This window comes from Oncorhynchus clarkii, chromosome 20 (genome assembly GCF_045791955.1).
Source record: "Oncorhynchus clarkii lewisi isolate Uvic-CL-2024 chromosome 20, UVic_Ocla_1.0, whole genome shotgun sequence".
NCBI classification, from domain to species: Eukaryota; Metazoa; Chordata; class Actinopteri; order Salmoniformes; family Salmonidae; genus Oncorhynchus; species Oncorhynchus clarkii.
This window is the reverse complement of record NC_092166.1, coordinates 1,423,465-1,444,484: the sequence shown is the minus strand read 5'-3', so window position 1 is coordinate 1,444,484 and position 21,020 is coordinate 1,423,465. Positions and strand designations below refer to the sequence as shown.

General features: G+C 41.1%; 1 protein-coding gene across 1 annotated transcript in view; it reads left to right on the top strand.

The window, feature by feature from the left end:
• Positions 1-491: 491 nt before the first annotated feature.
• The window catches only part of LOC139375769 (collagen, type VI, alpha 2), a 38,285-nt gene continuing 17,756 nt past the window's right edge, over positions 492-21,020 (top strand). Inside the window, exons 1-21 of the mRNA XM_071117600.1 lie at positions 492-688; positions 4,646-4,743; positions 5,441-5,541; positions 6,766-6,909; positions 7,211-7,573; positions 7,672-7,692; positions 9,193-9,258; positions 11,224-11,322; positions 14,276-14,302; positions 14,406-14,531; positions 15,583-15,645; positions 15,745-15,807; positions 16,576-16,629; positions 16,720-16,755; positions 16,921-16,983; positions 17,127-17,252; positions 17,464-17,526; positions 18,588-18,638; positions 19,520-19,681; positions 19,909-19,944; positions 20,332-20,377. Of these exons, the coding sequence (XP_070973701.1) occupies positions 4,659-4,743; positions 5,441-5,541; positions 6,766-6,909; positions 7,211-7,573; positions 7,672-7,692; positions 9,193-9,258; positions 11,224-11,322; positions 14,276-14,302; positions 14,406-14,531; positions 15,583-15,645; positions 15,745-15,807; positions 16,576-16,629; positions 16,720-16,755; positions 16,921-16,983; positions 17,127-17,252; positions 17,464-17,526; positions 18,588-18,638; positions 19,520-19,681; positions 19,909-19,944; positions 20,332-20,377 (1,795 nt within the window). The 5' untranslated portion in view covers positions 492-688; positions 4,646-4,658. The remainder of the gene's footprint in view (positions 689-4,645; positions 4,744-5,440; positions 5,542-6,765; positions 6,910-7,210; positions 7,574-7,671; positions 7,693-9,192; positions 9,259-11,223; positions 11,323-14,275; positions 14,303-14,405; positions 14,532-15,582; positions 15,646-15,744; positions 15,808-16,575; positions 16,630-16,719; positions 16,756-16,920; positions 16,984-17,126; positions 17,253-17,463; positions 17,527-18,587; positions 18,639-19,519; positions 19,682-19,908; positions 19,945-20,331; positions 20,378-21,020) is intronic.

Sequence of the window (21,020 nt, the reverse complement as noted above, 5' to 3'; positions counted from 1 at the left end):
TACCAACCAGATGACATCAAACAAGACTTAAAGCACTGATGCCACCGCCCCGCCCGCCCACCCTGGCCTGGCTGGGTCTGGGTCTGGGTCTGTGTCTGTGGCTGGGTCTGGGTCTGGGTCTGTGGCTGGGTCTGGGTCTGGGTCTGTGGCTGGGTCTGGGTCTGGGTCTGGGTCTGTGTCTGTGTCTGTGTCTGTGCCTGTGGCTGTGGCTGTGTCTGAGCTAAACCCACTCCCCAGGCATCGCTATAAGCACTCATATGGTCAATTCAGATCCTGCTGAACTCTCTCTTAAGCCCTGCTGCTAGGCGCAATCTAAACGAGTCATATCACTGAATGCTGAAAGGATATTAACAGGCGTACTGGCACGCGCCAACACAAGTGCACGCTCACACGCATAAGCATGCAAACACACGAGCGCGAATGTTCAGACAGACACACACACAGCTCCTGTGGACCCAGGGCGCCTCCTCGTGGATGCATACAGGAGAACAGAAGGAGGGATCAAAACAGCTCGAGCTCACCGAGAGAGAAACGGGAGAGCGAGCCGTCTCTTCTCCTTTGGGACGCCCGAACCTCGCGCACATCCAGAACGTTATTTTATTCCTCTCCTTTTCCTCCTGTCTTTCTCCCCACGAGATGAGAGACTGAATCGGCGAGGGTTCCACGCGCTGTTACGAAGAGGTTTTGGGTGAGTTTAGAAAGTTTAACTGCATATCTCTGCCGTTAGTTCGCCCATCTATATATCTCTCTCTAACTGCTGCTATCGCTGCCGTTAGTTCGCCCATCTCTCTCTCTAACTGCTGCTATCTCTGCCGTTAGTTCGCCCGTCTCCCTCTCTCTCAATTCAATTCAAGGGCATTATTGGCATGGGAAACGTGTTAACATTGACAAAGCAAGTGAGGTAGATATTATACAAAAGTGAAAAAAACAATAAAACAAATAAACAATCTCTCTCTCTCTCGGTTATCTTTAATATCCAACTCAAATATGCATTAGGGTCTATCACATTTTAAAGCCTTGTAAATGTGTGTGTGAAGTATTTGAATATATGCACGCGCATCGTCTCCACTCTCATTTGGTGACCAGTCAATTAGCAAAAACTATTTTTGGCCACCGCTAATATTTCGGTTTTAGACAGAGTTGCGAAAATCAACTTTAGTTCAGATGGACAGTGTTCTGTGCTGACTGGGTGCGTTCCTGTTCAGATGGACAGTGTTCTGTGCTGACTGGGTGCGTTCCTGTTCAGATGGACAGTGTTCTGTGCTGACTGGGTGCGTTCCAGACCTAGGCATACGCAGATTACAAATCCCATTAGTGCTTTATCGTGTTGATATGGTGGTTCCTCGGACAAACATATTGGAAAGATATGATATTCTGCTCAGATAATGTTTGTATAATTCTGGAACACACCCAGTGCAGAACATGTCTCCCTGTTCCTCCCCATTAAACGTTACCGGATCTTACCGTTAGAGGAGGCCAGACCGGAGACAGAACAAATCAGTTTGATTTCTATAGACGGGACCGTTGTTTTCACTGGAAATGGCTGGCTTCCCAACTAGGCATAGGCCTCTGTACTTGTGATTTGAAACAATCCACAGCTATTAAAAAAATTAAAACAAATAAGTGAATGATCCTCTGTGGCTAAGTCAAGCTCTCTGGTGAAGTATTTTGAATGATTTTAATTAGACAGGAGTAGTTATATAATTTTGGCAAAACATTAATTTACTTTAGGGGAAGCCAGCATCCGAACAGTGCATTGTGCACTCGCCAACTTTCATTTCCATTTCGCAAGTGGCGGAAACCAGAGATCTGTATATAATGACGAGATGCTCATGTCTCCGCCCTAAAAAAATGTGAGTCCTTGTCCCAAGTGCAGGAATGCCGGCAATAAGCTTAGGACTGCATGTTATCCACATTGAAACGCATTGGGTTTAGTCAGGACAGATGTTGGCGAGAGTGAGCTCTCTCGCTTCGCCTCTTCCTCTCTGCTGAAACTAACGAGCAAAACAGCGTCCCCCTCTCTTCCTATATGTAGCCCATGTATCTGATGCTGTCTGGCCAGAAATAGTATGACATGCCATATTCTGGTCTTGACAGCATCAGATACAGTTGGGCAAAAAAGTATTTAGTCAGCCACCAATTGTGCAAGTTCTCCCACTTAAAAAGATGAGAGAGGCCTGTAATTTTCATCATAGGTACACTTCAACTATGACAGACAAAATGAGAAAAAAAATCCAGAAAATCACATTGTAGGATTTTTTATGAATTTATTTGCAAATTATGGTGGAAAATAAGTATTTGGTCACCTACAAACAAGCAAGATTTCTGGCTCTCACAGACCTGTAACTTCTTCTTTAAGAGGCTCCTCTGTCCTCCACTCGTTACCTGTATTAATGGCACCTGTTTGAACTTGTTATCAGTATAAAAGACACCTCTCCACAACCTCAAACAGTCACACTCCAAACTCCACTATGGCCAAGACCAAAGAGCTGTCAAAGGACACCAGAAACAAAATTGTAGACCTGCACCAGGCTGAGAAGACTGAATCTGCAATAGGTAAGCAGCTTGGTTTGAAGAAATCAACTGTGGGAGCAATTATTAGGAAATGGAATACATACAAGACCACTGATAATCTCCCTCGATCTGGGGCTCCATGCAAGATCTCACCCCGTGGGATCAAAATGATCACAAGAACAGTGAGCAAAAATCCCAGAACCACACGGGGGGACCTAGTGAATGACCTGCAGAGAGCTGGGACCAAAGTAACAAAGCCTACCATCAGTAACACACTACGCCGTCAGAGACTCAAATCCTGCAGTGCCAGACGTGTCCCCCTGCTTAAGCCAGTACATGTCCAGGCCCGTCTGAAGTTTGCTAGAGAGCATTTGGATGACCCAGAAGAAGATTGAGAGAATGTCATATGGTCAGATGAAATCAAAATATAACTTTTTGGTAAAAACTCAACTCGTCGTGTTTGGAGGACAAAGAATGCTGAGTTGCATCCAAAGAACACCATACCTACTGTGAAGCATGGGGGTGGAAACATCATGCTTTGGGGCTGTTTTTCTGCAAAGGGACCAGGACGACTGATCCGTGTAAAGGAAAGAATGAATGCGCCCATGTATCGTGAGATTTTGAGTGAAAACCTCCTTCCATCAGCAAGGGCATTGAAGATGAATTGTGGCTGGGTCTTTCAGCATGACAATGATCCCAAACACACCGCCCGGGCAACGAAGGAGTGGCTTCGTAAGAAGCATTTCAAGGTCCTGGAGTGGCCTAGCCAGTCTCCAGATCTCAACCCCATAGCAAATCTTTGGAGGGAGTTGAAAGTCTGTGTTGCCCAGCAACAGCCCCAAAACATCACTGCTCTAGAGGAGATCTGCATGGAGGAATGGGCCAAAATACCAGCAACAGTGTGTGAAAACCTTGTGAAGACTTACAGAAAACGTTTGACCTCTGTCATTGCCAACAAAGGGTATATAACAAAGTATTGAGATAAACTTTTGTTATTGACCAAATACTTATTTTCCACCATAATTTGCAAATAAATTCATTAAAAATCCTACAATGTGATTTTCTGGATTTTTTTTCTCATTTTGTCTGTCATAGTTGGAGTGTACCTATGATGAAAATTACAGGCCTCTCTCATCTTTTTAAGTGGGAGAACTTGCACATTTGGTGGCTGACTAAATCATTTTTTGCCCCACTGTAACTCTATAACTGTCAATCTGCACAATGGTCCATCTGTATAACTGTCCATCTGTATAACTGTCCAGGCATCGGTATAATTGTCCATCTGCATAACTCTCCATCTGTATAGCTGTCAGTCTATTTAACTGTCCAGTAATCTTTATAACTGTCCATCTCTATAAATGTCCATCCCTTTAACTGTCCACACATCTGTATAACTTTCTATCTGCATAACTGTCCATCTGTATAATTGTCCATCTGTATAATTGTCCAGGAATCTGTATAATTGTCCAGGAATCTGTATAACTGTCCATCTGTATAACTATATAACTGAACATCTGTATAACTGTCCATCTGCATAACTGTCCAGGAATCTGTATAACTGTCCAGAAATCTGTATAACTGTCCATCTCTATAACTGTCCATCTGCATAACTGTCCATCTGTATAAATGTCCATCTGTGTAATTGTCCAGGAATCTGTATAACTGTCCATCTCCATAAATGTCCATCTGTATAACTATATAACTCAACATCTGTATAACTGTCCATCTGTATAACTATATAAGTCAACATCTGTATAACTGTCCATCTGCATAACTGTCCAGGAATCTGTATAACTATCCAGGAATCTGTATAACTGTCCAGAAATCTGTATAACTGTCCATCTCTATAACGGTCTATCTGTATAACTATATAACTACCCATCCGTATAACTGTCCAGGCATCTGCATAACTGTCAATCTGTATATATTATAACTGTCCAGACATCTGTATAACTGTCCATCTGTATACCTGTCATCTGTATAACTATTCATCTGTATAACTATCCATCTGTAGAACTGTTCAGGAATCTGTACGAACCCAGGTGAGATACAGTCATTCTATGCAAATGTGATGTCATTTGTGGATTTAAGTTTTTAAAGTGTGTGTGTGTGTTTGTGTTTGTCATGTCAGGTAGGAAGAGAGGATGATGATGATGAGGTCAGAGTTCATCGTGCTGTGTTTACTGTTTGGAGCTGCAGCGCACGTCCAGGCCTTCCCAGAATGCAACAGTGAGTTCCCTTCCTACCATGTACAGCTCTAGTTCTGACATCATACTGACATCATACTCCAGTCTGCATTTGCATCCCAAATGGCACCCTATTCCCAACAGGGTGCCATATTATTGACCAGAGCTCTATTTGACCAGAGCTCTATTTGGCCAGAGCTCTATTTGGCCAGAGTTCTATTTGACCAGAGCTCTATTTGGCCAGAGCTCTATTTGACCAGAGCTCTATTTGACCAGAGCTCTATTTGACCAGAGCCCTATTTGACCAGAGCTCTATTTGACCAGAGCTCTATTTGGCCAGAGCTCTATTTGGCCAGAGCTCTATTTGACCAGAGCTCTATTTGGCCAGAGCTCTATTTGACCAGAGCTCTATTTGACCAGAGCTCTATTTGACCAGAGCTCTATTTGACCAGAGCTCTTTGTAAAATGTGTTTTTCATTTCTCAGACTTTGATGTTCTGTAGTTTGGATGTCCAATAGGGCGTAGTGCTCTGTTTACACTTGACAGGAAGTAATACTTTGACTTGGGCTATTTTGAGATTTCATTGGATGTTTGTTTGTGTTTACATGTACATGCGTGTGTATGTTATCATATGTCCTAATGTGTGTGTGTTATCATGTGTCCAAACGTGTGTGTGTTATCATGTGTCCAAACGTGTGTGTGTGTGTTATCATGTGCCCTAACGTGTGTGTGTCCTACAGAGAAGCATGAGTGTCCTATAGACGTGTACTTTACGATCGACACGTCTGAGACCATCGCCCTGCAAGAACCTCCCCCTGGATCACTGGTGGAGAGCATTAAGGTTCCTACTACTACAACTATATTATAATGTCCCCCCTCCCCCTAGATCACTGGTGGAGAGCATTAAGGTTCCTACTACTACAACTATATTATAATGTCCCCCTCCCCTGGATCACTGGTGGAGAGCATTAAGGTTCCTACTACTACAACTATATTATAATGTCCCCCCTCCCCCTAGATCACTGGTGGAGAGCATTAAGGTTCCTACTACTACAACTATATTATAATGTCCCCCCTCCCCCTGGATCACTGGTGGAGAGCATTAAGGTTCCTACTACTACAACTATATTATAATGTCCCCCCTCCCCCTAGATCACTGGTGGAGAGCATTAAGGTTCCTACTACTACAACTATATTATAATGTCCCCCCTCCCCCTGGATCACTGGTGGAGAGCATTAAGGTTCCTACTACTACAACTATATTATAATGTCCCCCTCCCCTGGATCACTGGTGGAGAGCATCATCGTTCCTGTATTGATTGATTGATTGATTGATTGATTGATTTCACCTTTTACTGCAACACTATAATTACAATATTAGTATGTTACATTTAAATATATTTTATTATTTAGTTAACCTTTTTAGCACTTATTTATAAACTCTTATTTATAATCTCTTATTTATAAACTCTTATTTATAATCTCTTATTTATAAACTCTTATTTATAAACTCTTATTTATAATCTCTTATTTATAATCTCTTATTTATAAACTCTTATTTATAATCTCTTATTTATAAACTCTTATTTATAAACTCTTATTTATAATCTCTTATTTATAATCTCTTATTTATAATCTCTTATTTATAAACTCTTATTTATAAACTCTTATTTATAAACTCTTATTTATAATCTCTTATTTATAAACTCTTATTTATAATCTCTTATTTATAAACTCTTATTTATAAACTCTTATTTATAATCTCTTATTTATAATCTCTTATTTATAATCTCTTATTTATAAACTCTTATTTATAAACTCTTATTGCTCCTTAATGTGTGTGCAGAGCGTTTTGATAGATAGATAGATAGATGGATACAGTAGATAGATAGATAGATAGATAGATAGATAGATAGATAGATAGATAGATAGATAGATACAGTAGATAGATAGATAGATAGATAGATAGATAGATAGATGGATAGATACAGTAGATAGATACAGTAGATAGATACAGTAGATAGATGGATGTCTAACCCCTTCCTCCTCCTTGATGTGTGTGCAGATGTTTACAGAGCGTTTTGCAGAGCGTCTGGAGGATGCTGACTATAAAGGTCTGGTCCAGATCAGATGGCAGTTAGGAGGACTACACTTCTCCCAGAGACAACAGGTCTTCAGTCGCATACAGGCCAAGGACGCCTTCATCCAGGTGGGTCAAATTCACACACACTCACACGCACGCACGCACGTAGCACACACACACACACACACGCACGCACGCACGCATGTAGCACACACACGCACGCACGTAGCACACACACAAACACACGTTTGCACGCACACATACACACACATGTACTTATTTAAAACACACACACACACACACACACACACACACACACACAGGTTGACCCTGCATGGGGCACAACATTAAAGACAGTTTCATACAGGTTGAACCTACATGTTGTTGTTGTTTCTGGGGTATACAGTAACTGTTGTTGTTGTTTCAGGGGGTGAGGGGTATACGGTATCTAGGTAAGGGAACCTACATCGACTGCGCCCTCGCCAACATGACACAGGAAATGACACGCTCGCCTTCGGACCCCAGGGCACTGCGATTCGCTGTCGTCATCACCGACGGTCACGTGACAGGAAACCCGTGCGGCGGGGTGAAGGTGACGGCGGAACGAGCGCGCGACGAGGCCATCAGAATGTTTGTGGTCGCGGCCACGAAGAACGTGGACGAGACGGGTCTGAGGGAGATCGCTAACTCTCCGGCCAACGTCTACAGAAAAGACTTCCTGGCTGTCGACCTCAGTGGCAACAGGCCTGTTATACAGCTGGACACTATAGACCGCATCATCAAGACCATGGTAACACACACTAACACACACACACACACTAACACACACACTGTGATGATGATGTACTATAGTTTAATATTTAAACTCTTTATTTTGTCTTTTTCCAGACCCATCTGGCCTATCAGGAGGTGAGACTGAGGACAACAATATCACTGTTACCATACAATCAACATACTGTTGTAGCATACCTGGTGACATATCACTATATATACACACAATATATCCAAAGTATGTGGACACCAATTCAAATGAGTGGATTCGGCTATTTCAGCTACACTCGTTGCTGACAGGTGTATACAATTAAGTACACAGCCATGCAATCTCCATAGACAAACATTGGCAGTAGAATGGCCCTTACTGAAGAGCTCAGTGACTTTCAACATGGCACCGTCATAGGATGCCACCTTTCCAACAAGTCAGTTTGTCAAATGTCTGCCCTGATAGAGCTGCCCTGGTCAACTGTAAGTGCTGTTATTGTGAAGTGGAAACGTCTAGGAGCAACAACGGCTCAGCCACGAAGTGGTAGGCCACACAAGCTCACAGAACTGGACCGCCGAGTACTGAAGCATGTAAAAAATTGTCTGTCCTCGGTTGCATCACTCACTACCGAGTTCCAAACTGCCTCTGGAAGCAACATCAGCACAATAACTGTTTGTCGCGAGCTTCATGAAATGGGTTTTCATGTCCGAGCAGCCGCACACAAGCCCCAGATCATCTTGCCCAACGCCAAGTATCGGCTGGCGTGGTGTAAAGCTCATCACCATTGGACTGTGGAGCAGTGGAAACACGTTCTCTGGAGTGGTGAATCGCGCTTTACAATCTGGCAGTCTGACGGTCTAATCTGGGTTTGGAGGATGCCAGGAGAACGCTACCTGCCAGAATGCATAGTACCAACTGTAAAGTTTGGTGGAGGAGGAATAATGGTCTGGGGATGTTTTTCATGGTTCGGGCTCCTTAGTTCCAGTGAAGGGAAATCTTAAAACTACAGAATACAATGACATTCTAGACGATTCTGTGCTTCCAACTGTGTGGCAACAGTTTGGGGAAGGCCCTTTCCTGTTTCAGAATGACAATGCCCCCGTGCACAAAGCAAGGTCTATACAGAAATGGTTTGTCGAGATCGGTGTGGAAGAACTTGAATGGCCTGCACAGAGCCCTGACCTCAACCCCATCGAACACCTTTGGGATGAATTGGAACGCCGACTGCGAGCCAGGCCTAATCGCCCAACATCAGTACCCGACCTCACTAATGTTCTTATGGCTGAATGGAAGCAAGTCCCCTCAGAAATGTTCCAACATCTAGTGGAAAGCCTTCCCAGAAGAGTGGAGGCTGTTATAGCAACAAAGGAGGGACCAACTCCATATTAATGCCCATGATTTTGGAATGAGATGTTTGATGAGCAGGTGTCCATATACTTTTGATCATGATGTAGTGTATATATATACATTAGAGGTTTGATTATTTATTCATTGATTGATTGATTGATACTAGATATCTCTGATTGATTGATTGATACTAGATATCTTTGTTTCTCCCTGTCTGATTGATTGATTGATACTAGATATCTCTGTTTATCCCTGTCTGATTGATTGATTGATACTAGATATCTCTGTTTCTCCCATGTTAGTGCTACAAGGTGAAGTGTCTAGAGACAGAAGGACCTCCTGGTCCCAAAGGACACAGAGGACAGAAGGTACACACACACACAGACAGACACACAGACAGACACACAGACAGACACACACACACACACACACACAGACAGACAGACACACAGACACATAGACAGACACACAGTCAGTTGTTCTCCTCCTCTCTGGTTTCTCCCGTTAAAGGGCCATCCACACCAAGGACGATAATGATAAACTATACATGAATATACATAACGCTGCTGGTCTATTAATAATGTGGGATCACAGACCATCCTACTGCACCCTGCAGGTCTATTTATAACAGACCATCCTACTGCACCCTGCAGGTCTATTAATAACAGACCATCCTACTGCACCCTGCAGGTCTATTAATAACAGACCATCCTACTGCACCCTGCAGGTCTATTAATAATGTGGGATTACAGACCATCCTACTGCACCCTGCAGGTCTATTAATAACAGACCATCCTACTGCACCCTGCAGGTCTATTAATAACAGACCATCCTACTGCACCCTGCAGGTCTATTAATAATGTGGGATTACAGACCATCCTACTGCACCCTGCAGGTCTATTAATAACAGACCATCCTACTGCACCCTGTAGGTCTATTAATAACAGACCATCCTACTGCACCCTGCAGGTCTATTAATAACAGACCATCCTACTGCACCCTGCAGGTCTATTAATAACAGACCATCCTACTGCACCCTGTAGGTCTATTAATAACAGACCATCCTACTGCACCCTGTAGGTCTATTAATAACATACCATCGTACTGCACCCTGCAGGTCTATTAATAACAGACCATCCTACTGCACCCTGCAGGTCTATTAATAACAGACCATCCTACTGCACCCTGCAGGTCTATTAATAATGTGGGATTACAGACCATCCTACTGCACCCTGTAGGTATATTAATAACATACCACCCTACTGCACCCTGCAGGTCTATTAATAATGTGGGATCACAGACCATCCTACTGCATCCTGCAGGTCTATTAATAACAGACCATCCTACTGCAACCTGCAGGTCTATTAATAACAGACCATCCTACTGCACCCTGCAGGTCTATTAATAATGTGGGATTACAGACCATCCTACTGCACCCTGTAGGTCTATTAATAACAGACCACCCTACTGCACCCTGCGGGTCTATTCATAATGTGGGATCACAGACCATCCTACTGCACCCATAACATACCATCCTACTGCACCCTGCAGGTCTATTAATAATGTGGGATTACAGACCATCCTACTGCACCCTGTAGGTCTATTAATAACAGACCACCCTACTGCACCCTGCAGGTCTATTAATAATGTGGGATCACAGACCATCCTACTGCACCCTGCAGGTCTATTAATAACAGACCATCCTACTGCAACCTGCAGGTCTATTAATAACAGACCATCCTACTGCACCCTGTAGGTCTATTAATAATGTGGGATCACATACCATCCTACTGCACCCTGCAGGTCTATTAATAATGTGGGATCACAGACCATCCTACTGCACCCTGCAGGTCTATTAATAACAGACCATCCTACTGCAACCTGCAGGTCTATTAATAACAGACCATCCTACTGCACCCTGCAGGTCTATTAATAATGTGGGATCACAGACCATCCTACTGCACCCTGCAGGTCTATTAATAATGTGGGATCACAGACCATCCTACTGCACCCTGCAGGTCTATTAATAACAGACCATCCTACTGCACCCTGTAGGTCTATTAATTAGTTTTTAGACAAGAACATGATTCTATCTGGGCTACAACACAGTGCATTGGGGAATTTATTATTGCTATCAAGTGACTACGCTATTGTTTAGGGCTGTAAACTGCAGTGATGTAGGCTAATTTGAATAACCGCCTAAACATCCTGTTTCGAATGCATGTTAATGCCAAAATAACTTCCCTAGGCCTGATATGCAACCATTTGGATCTGTTTTCGACAGTTTACGAGGTCCAGAAAGGAAGCAGGCCACTAATATCTTGTGTTTACAGGGGATCAAAGGAGACAATGGTAACGCCGGTCTTAAAGGAGACAGGGGAAGACAGGGCGACCCCGGCATCGAGGGTCCCATTGGTCAACCAGGAGTCAAGGTAATGCTTCATGCTCCTCCCATTCACACACACTACCAGTAGTTATGTATGCTAAAGATGCAAATGTGACTAGTAATACCAGTAATAATGTATTTATATATAGTGACTAGTAATAATGTGTTTATATGTAGTGACTAGTAATACCAGCAATAATGTATTTATATATAGTGACTAGTAATACCAGCAATAATGTATTTATATATAGTGACTAGTAATAATGTATTTATATGTAGTGACTAGTAATAATGTATTTATATATAGTGACTAGTAATACCAGCAATAATGTATTTATATATAGTGACTAGTAATAATGTATTTATATATAGTGACTAGTAATACCAGTAATAATGTATTTATATATAGTGACTAGTAATAATGTATTTATATGTAGTGACTAGTAATACCAGCAATAATGTATTTATATATAGTGACTAGTAATACCAGTAATAATGTATTTATATGTAGTGACTAGTAATACCAGTAATAATGTATTTATATGTAGTGACTAGTAATACCAGTAATAATGTGTTTATATATAGTGACTAGTAATACCAGTAATAATGTATTTATATATAGTGACTAGTAATACCACTAATAATGTATTTATATGTAGTGAGTAGTAATAATGTGTTTATATGTAGTGACTAGTAATAATGTGTTTATATATAGTGACTAGTAATAATGTATTTATATGTAGTGACTAGTAATACCAGTAACAATGTATTTATATATAGTGACTAGTAATACCAGTAATAATGTATTTATATGTAGTGAGTAGTAATAATGTATTTATATGTAGTGACTAGTAATACCAGTAATAATGTATTTATATATAGTGACTAGTAATAATGTATTTATATGTAGTGACTAGTAATACCAGTAATAATGTATTTATATGTAGTGACTAGTAATACCAGTAATAATGTATTTATATGTAGTGACTAGTAATACCAGTAATAATGTATTTATATATAGTGACTAGTAATACCAGTAACAATGTATTTATATATAGTGACTAGTAATACCAGTAATAATGTATTTATATGTAGTGACTAGTAATACCAGTAACAATGTATTTATATGTAGTGACTAGTAATAATGTATTTATATATAGTGACTAGTAATATCAGTAATAATGTATTTATATGTAGTGACTAGTAATACCAGTAACAATGTATTTATATGTAGTGACTAGTAATACCAGCAATAATGTATTTATATATAGTGACTAGTAATAATGTATTTATATATAGTGACTAGTAATAATGTATTTATATATAGTGACTAGTAATACCAGTAATAATGTATTTATATATAGTGACTAGTAATAATGTATTTATATGTAGTGACTAGTAATACCAGCAATAATGTATTTATATATAGTGACTAGTAATACCAGTAATAATGTATTTATATGTAGTGACTAGTAATACCAGTAATAATGTATTTATATGTAGTGACTAGTAATACCAGTAATAATGTGTTTATATATAGTGACTAGTAATACCAGTAATAATGTATTTATATATAGTGACTAGTAATACCACTAATAATGTATTTATATGTAGTGAGTAGTAATAATGTGTTTATATGTAGTGACTAGTAATAATGTGTTTATATATAGTGACTAGTAATAATGTATTTATATGTAGTGACTAGTAATACCAGTAACAATGTATTTATATATAGTGACTAGTAATACCAGTAATAATGTATTTATATGTAGTGAGTAGTAATAATGTATTTATATGTAGTGACTAGTAATACCAGTAATAATGTATTTATATATAGTGACTAGTAATAATGTATTTATATGTAGTGACTAGTAATACCAGTAATAATGTATTTATATGTAGTGACTAGTAATACCAGTAATAATGTATGTATATGTAGTGACTAGTAATACCAGTAATAATGTATTTATATATAGTGACTAGTAATACCAGTAACAATGTATTTATATATAGTGACTAGTAATACCAGTAATAATGTATTTATATGTAGTGACTAGTAATACCAGTAACAATGTATTTATATGTAGTGACTAGTAATAATGTATTTATATATAGTGACTAGTAATATCAGTAATAATGTATTTATATGTAGTGACTAGTAATACCAGTAACAATGTATTTATATGTAGTGACTAGTAATACCAGCAATAATGTATTTATATATAGTGACTAGTAATAATGTATTTATATATAGTGACTAGTAATAATGTATTTATATATAGTGACTAGTAATAATGTATTTATATATAGTGACTAGTAATAATGTATTTATATGTAGTGACTAGTAATACCAGTAATAATGTATTTATATATAGTGACTAGTAATAATGTATTTATATATAGTGACTAGTAATAATGTATTTATATATAGTGACTAGTAATAATGTATTTATATATAGTGACTAGTAATAATGTATTTATATGTAGTGACTAGTAATACCAGTAATAATGTATTTATATGTAGTGACTAGTAATAATGTATTTATATATAGTGACTAGTAATAATGTATTTATATGTAGTGACTAGTAATACTAGTAATAATGTATTTATATGTAGTGACTAGTAATACCAGTAATAATGTATTTATATATAGTGACTAGTAATAATGTATTTATATGTAGTGACTAGTAATACTAGTAATAATGTATTTATATGTAGTGACTAGTAATACCAGTAATAATGTATTTATATATAGTGACTAGTAATACCAGTAATAATGTATTTATATATAGTGACTAGTAATAATGTATTTATATATAGTGACTAGTAATAATGTATTTATATGTAGTGACTAGTAATACCAGTAATAATGTATTTATATATAGTGACTAGTAATATCAGTAATTATGTGTGTTGTTTCCCTAATGGCTGTTGTTCTGTTGATCCGTGTTCTGTGCTCTGTTGTTGTGTTGTTCTGATTTCTGTTCTGTTCTTGTAGGGTGAAATCGGTCTGGAGGGTGAAAAGGTGAGATAAATATTTAATTAGGTATTATTTATTGATTTTCAGATCTGGGCAGCGTGGGACTCGGGGAAGATTCTGTGTTATTGCTGAGTGTGTGTGTTTTCAGGGAGAGATCGGAGCTGAGGGGACGAAGGGTGTGGCCGGCCTCGCTGGACGCAACGGGACAGACGGACAGAAGGGGAAGATCGGGCGCATCGGCGCTCCCGGCTGCAAAGGAGATCCAGGAGACAGGGTATGTTCTGAGAAACCTGACGAGATCCAGGAGACAGGGTATGTTCTGATAAACCTGACTCGACCCAGGAGACAGGGTATGTTCTGAGAAACCTGACGAGATCCAGGAGACAGGGTATGTTCTGAGAAACCTGACTAGATCCAGGAGACAGGGTATGTTCTGAGAAACCTGACTAGATCCAGGAGACAGGGTATGTTCTGAGAAACCTGACTAGATCCAGGAGACAGGGTATGTTCTGAGAAACCTGACTAGATCCAGGAGACAGGGTATGTTCTGAGAAACCTGACTAGATCCAGGAGACAGGGTATGTTCTGAGAAACCTGACTAGATCCAGGAGACAGGGTATGTTCTGAGAAACCTGACTAGATCCAGGAGACATGGTATGTTCTGAGAAACCTGACTAGATCCAGGAGACAGGGTATGTTCTGAGAAACCTGACTAGATCCAGGAGACAGGGTATGTTCTGAGAAACCTGACTAGATCCAGGAGACAGGGTATGTTCTGAGAAACCTGACTCGACCCAGGAGACAGGGTATGTTCTGAGAAACCTGACTAGATCCAGGAGACAGGGTATGTTCTGAGAAACCTGACTAGATCCAGGAGACAGGGTATGTTCTGAGAAACCTACAGGAACAGCGCCAGAACTGGGAACAGACAGGCGACAATCAATGCAGCAGCAGGGAACAGAGCAGGGAACTGACACAGACAGGGGAGGTAATAAACAGGTGATAGAGTCCAGGTGAGTCCAATATCGCTGATGCGTGTGACTAGGGAAGGCAGGTGGGTGGGGGGGGGGGGGGGGGGGGCAGGAGGGGGGGGAGGAGGGAGAGTAGGCGTGACACATCTAGTATATGTTACTATTACTAGCAACACTATTGCCTTGATATTTAATTGTGTTCTCAACAAACCTGAATTCTACTTCAAGTAAACCAACCCTTGAAATCGTGTTGTTGATTTGTGGTTGAAATGAGTGTACATTGATCACTATTTTCCCTGTGTGTGTGTGTGTGTGTGTGTGTGTGTGTGTGTGTGTGTGTGTGTCTGACAACAGGGTCCTGATGGTCACCCAGGAGACGCGGGCAATGGTGGACTTCCTGGAACAGACGGAGAGAAGGTACGCGATTGAGATCAAACAGAATTTTAATAACAAAATTACAACGCCTCGTTTGCTGCTTGGACCCTAGTTATACAATCACCGTGTTTGTGTCTCCAGGGAGATCCCGGTCGACCAGGAAGCGCAGGCCCCCTCGGCCCGGTGGGAGACGCTGGACCTAAGGTAAACAGGAAGTCACTGCACACGATATGATGTTACTTGCTACATCCCAGTGTTCCGTACAGCTCTGACATCAGAGGGATCATCCCTGACCTCTGTTGCTCTCCACGGCTCCTCTCTGGTTGTTAGGCCAGGGACCCGTGTCGTGGAAATTTCCTGTATTTACCAAATCATGAGAGCAAACCACACACAAGTCAGAGTTATCATAAAGTCCATCTTTAATTATATGAGCTCCATCACAACCCTGTGACTCTCAGATCAATTCAGTGTCTATAAATGAATTCTCTGAGAGTCCCTTACACGTTGCAACTGAGATCCTTTATAGCAAAGACACACATAGCCAGACAGCATTGGCCATAATTTATCGTTCAGCTTTGTCTCCTAAACTATGTCATTTTCTCAAACTCAGAACCATAAACCAATCCTCCATATCAACAGGCATATATCAAATCCATCCTATCTTGACAAGATCACAGAGACACACTGACTGGCACACAGACATTGTGGAGCCAAGAGATGCACGCTTGTTTCTCCCCTCTCTGCGGCCCAAATAACCTAGTCCTGACAGAGAACAGATACTGCAACCCCGCCACAGTATTATACAAAAATAAACATTCTGATGAGAAGTAACTTATAAACATATGAAGAATATAAAACATCTTACCTATGTTACAAACCAATTCTGATTATTCCCCAACACCCGATAGAAAGGTTAGAGGTCAAAGTTAGAGGTCAAAGGGTAAATAACCTTGTTGTCTTCCTCCTCCTCAGGGTGAGAGAGGGAGTCCCGGCTCGCCTGGCTTCCCTGGAGCCAAAGGAACACCAGTAAGAAGCTCCACACATACTACAACACTCTAACTGGCACAACAATGTAAAATACTGTATGTCAGATAATCGTTTGTGTGTCTCTTCTAGGGAACTATTGGAGGCCCAGGAGACAAGGGAGAACTGGTGAGACCCTCTGAAACTCTGCATGATGCCACAGGCAACGTGTTCTAGGGAAACTAGCTCTGTGTCTCAATATTGTCTGAACGTCGTGGCCATAGTCTAATGGTTTCTGTCTCTTAACGGTTGTGTAATGTTTCTCTAATGGTTGTTGGGTTGTTGTGTTTGTAGGGGAGAAGAGGAGACTTTGGGTCAAAGGGGACCCCGGGACCAGACGGAGTTAAAGGAGACAAGGTATGACACAACATCGCTCACACACACTTGCTCTCACACGCACACGTACACACACACACACACACACACACTTTCACTCGCTCAGACACAGACACACCTTACAGACACACCCTACCTGCCTGTGTTGTCCTTCTGTGTTTCAGGGCGAGGCAGGACCTGAGGGGCTGAGAGGACTGCCAGGTGAAGTAGGAAACAAAGGAACCAAGGGGGACAACGGACTCCCGGGGCCACGCGGGCCCCCCGGTACTTCAGGAGCGGCAGGGAAGAACGTAGGTCACAGATCATAGCTTTACCAGTCCGATCACAATGCTTTCCTAATGTTCTTGTGTTCCTGTATGTGTGTGTGTGTGTGTGTGTGTGTGTGTGTGTGTGTGTGTGTGTGTGTGTACATGGTTATGTTATGGTGATATGGTGGCAATTTACAGTAACCACGGGGATGGCATCATAATGTTGCTATGGTAACCACTATCTGTGTAACAGGGTACCCGTGGGGACCCCGGTGATGCCGGACCGAGAGGAGACCCCGGCCTGGCAGGACCAAAGGTGTGTGTGTGTTTGTCTGAGTGTGTGTGTAGTTTGTGTGTGTGTGTTTGTCTGAGTGTGTGTGTAGTTGTGTGTGTGTTTGTCTGAGTGTGTGTGTAGTTGTGTGTGTGTGTGTTTGTCTGAGTGTGTGTGTAGTTTGTGTGTGTGTGTTTGTCTGAGTGTGTGTGTAGTTGTGTGTGTGTTTGTCTGAGTGTGTGTGTAGTTGTGTGTGTGTTTGTCTGAGTGTGTGTAGTTTGTGTGTGTGTGTTTGTCTGAGTGTGTGTGTAGTTGTGTGTGTGTTTGTCTGAGTGTGTGTGTAGTTGTGTGTGTGTGTGTTTGTCTGAGTGTGTGTGTAGTTTGTGTGTGTGTGTTTGTCTGAGTGTGTGTGTAGTTGTGTGTGTTTGTCTGAGTGTGTGTGTAGTTTGTGTGTGTGTGTTTGTCTGAGTGTGTGTGTAGTTGTGTGTGTGTTTGTCTGAGTGTGTGTGTAGTTGTGTGTGTGTTTGTCTGAGTGTGTGTAGTTGTGTGTGTCTGTCTGAGTGTGTGTGTAGTTGTGTGTGTGTTTGTCTGAGTGTGTGTGTAGTTGTGTGTGTGTTTGTCTGAGTGTGTGTGTAGTTGTGTGTGTCTGTCTGAGTGTGTGTGTAGTTGTGTGTGTGTGTTTGTCTGAGACTCAGTGACGAGGAGCAGGATGAACTGCAGATGTTACAGATGAGTGAGATGCAAAAGACAACAGAGAAGTTTAACGATCTTCTAGCTGTTGTGGAAGTCAACCTGATATTGCTGTTGACTTCATGAATGGCTGTGACTCTATCTTTAATGCAGGAGGTTCCCCAAACTCAGTTATCGGGACCTCGAGGGGGGCATGTTTTGGGTTTTTGTCCCTAGCACTACACAGCTGATTCAAATGATCAACTAATCATCAAGCTATTGATCATTTGAATCATATGTGGAGTGTTAAGGGTTAAAACCAAAACATGCCCCCAGACGGACCCAGGACCGAGTTTGGGAACCCTAATGTGACTGTTTTGACTGTGTTGTGATTGATTGATCTCTGTACTGATCGATTGATTTCTGTGCTGCTGTAGGGCGACGTGGGAAGAGCTGGCTTCAGTTACCCAGGACCAAGAGGACCAACGGTACGCGCACACACACACACACACACACACACACACACACACACACACACCAGTGGAGGCTGGTGACTTGAGCAATTTACAAGGATGGGAGAACCACAGTATAGGCGAGGACTGCACGGAGATGACAAAGCAGGAATGGGAATGAGAAGGCTACTTAGTGTTGGGAAGGGATCACAGCGGTGATTGAATGAGGTATAAGTTGAGGTGTTCGGAGGCTTCAGTCTGGAATGGTAGATTGGCAGAAGATGAATGTGCAGGTAGAGACACTGGGGTGCTAAATAAATAAATAAATAAATAAATACAATATGGGGATGAGGTAGACAGATGGGCTGTTTACAGGTGCAGTGATCTGTAAACTGCTCTGACAGCTTGTGCTTAAAGACATTTATGGAAAGAGTTTTTGCTTGTGTCTGTCGGGAGTGATGCACTCTGGTGTGAAACACAGAGAAATTGTGCGCGATTTGTCAAATCATGAGGCAAAGAAGTCAGCCTCAAAAACAGTAGCTTACTTTGTCCCTGTTTTTAACTTGGACTCAATAGGCCTTATTTTTATTAAATACGCCCTTAGATTGCAATATCTACTAAGATAACATATGGAATTGTTTTTAACATTTAGCCATTTGATTTGGATTTCAGGACCTCTGTAGATATAAATAGATATAAAATATTTGAAAGAACGTAGAATTTGGCTTTTACTACTATAGCACATAGAAACAAATTGAATAACACATTCAGAAATGGCAAAACAGGAAGTTTAAAAAATAGCAGCTCTTTACAGCTTGAATATATTTAGTATAGTTTATTGAGTAGGATGGTTCCCTGACACACACACACTCCCTAACACTCTCTCTAACACACCGTCTGACCCTGTGTGTATTCAGGGTGAACGTGGGGAGAAGGGCGGTCCAGGGCCCAGAGGAGGCAGAGGAGACTGTGGCCCCAAGGGAGGACCAGGGGGAAAGGGAACCTCTGGAGAGGAGGGAGAACCAGGGCCTCAGGGAGAACCTGGATTCAGAGGACCAAGAGGAGTGGGTGGACGAGATGTACGTACACAAGCACCCACGCACACACACACAGACACACACACAGACACACACACACACACGCATACACACACACACACATACACACACAGACAGTACTTCCACACGGCGTGTGTGTGTTTGAGTGTGTTCGAGTGTGTGAGTGTGTTCGAGTGAGTGAGTGTGTTTGAGTGTGTGTGTGTGTGTGTTATAATCTGTGTATGAAAGCATCTCCTTTCTCTCTACAGGGAGATCCAGGTCCTGAGGGAGATCCCGGCCTAACAGTAAGAACCTCTATCCCTCTATCCCCTCTCACTCTACTCCTCTATCCCCTCTCCCTCTACCCAATCTATCCCCTCTACCCTTCTATCCCCTCTCCATCTATCCCCCCTATCCCTCTCCCCCTCTATCCCTCTCCCCCTCTATCCATCTATCCCCCCTCACTCTATCCCCCCTATCATCTATCCCCTCTATCCATCTATCCCCCCTATCCCTCTATCCCCTATCCCTCTATCCCTCTCTCCCCTCTCCCTGTCCCTCAATCCCCTCTATCCCTCTCTCCCCTCTATCCCTCTCTCTCCATTCCTCTATCCTCTCAATCCCCTCTATCCCTCTTTTGTCATCCCTCTCAGAGAAAGGTCTTGTGATGAAATGTGATGTTTTCATTGTAGGAATGTGATGTTATGAACTACATCAGAGAGACCTGTGGCTGCTGTGGTGAGTTATTCAGACACACACACACATTCACACAAAACACACACACAACAGCCTGAAATGATGAGGCGAACAAAACTTAGTGTTCAGTATTAGTATTAGTATTAATATTGGTATTAATATTAGTATTCATTAATTTCAGTAGTGTATTAATTTCCGTATGAATTTCAGTATTAGTATTAATGTCAGTATTAGTATTAATTTCAGCATTAGTATGAATTGCAGTATTAGTATTAGTATGAATTTCGGTATTAGTATTAATTTCAGTATTAGTATCAATATTAGTATTAGCACTAATTTCAGTGGTAGTATTAATTCCAGTGTTAGCATTAATTGCAGTATTAGCATTAATGGCAATATTAGTATGAATTTCAGTATTAGTATTAATTTCAGTATTTATTTCAGTATTCGTATTAGTATGAATTTCAGTAGTAATATTGATTTCAGTACTAGTATTAGTATTGATTTCAGTATTAGTATTAATTTCAGTATTGATTTCAGTATTCATATTAGTATGAATTTCAGTAGAAATATTGATATTAGTATTAGTATTAATTGCAGTATTAGTATTAATTTCAGTATTAATTTCAGTATTCATATTAGTATGAAATTCAGCATTAATAATAATTTCAGTATTAGTAGTAAT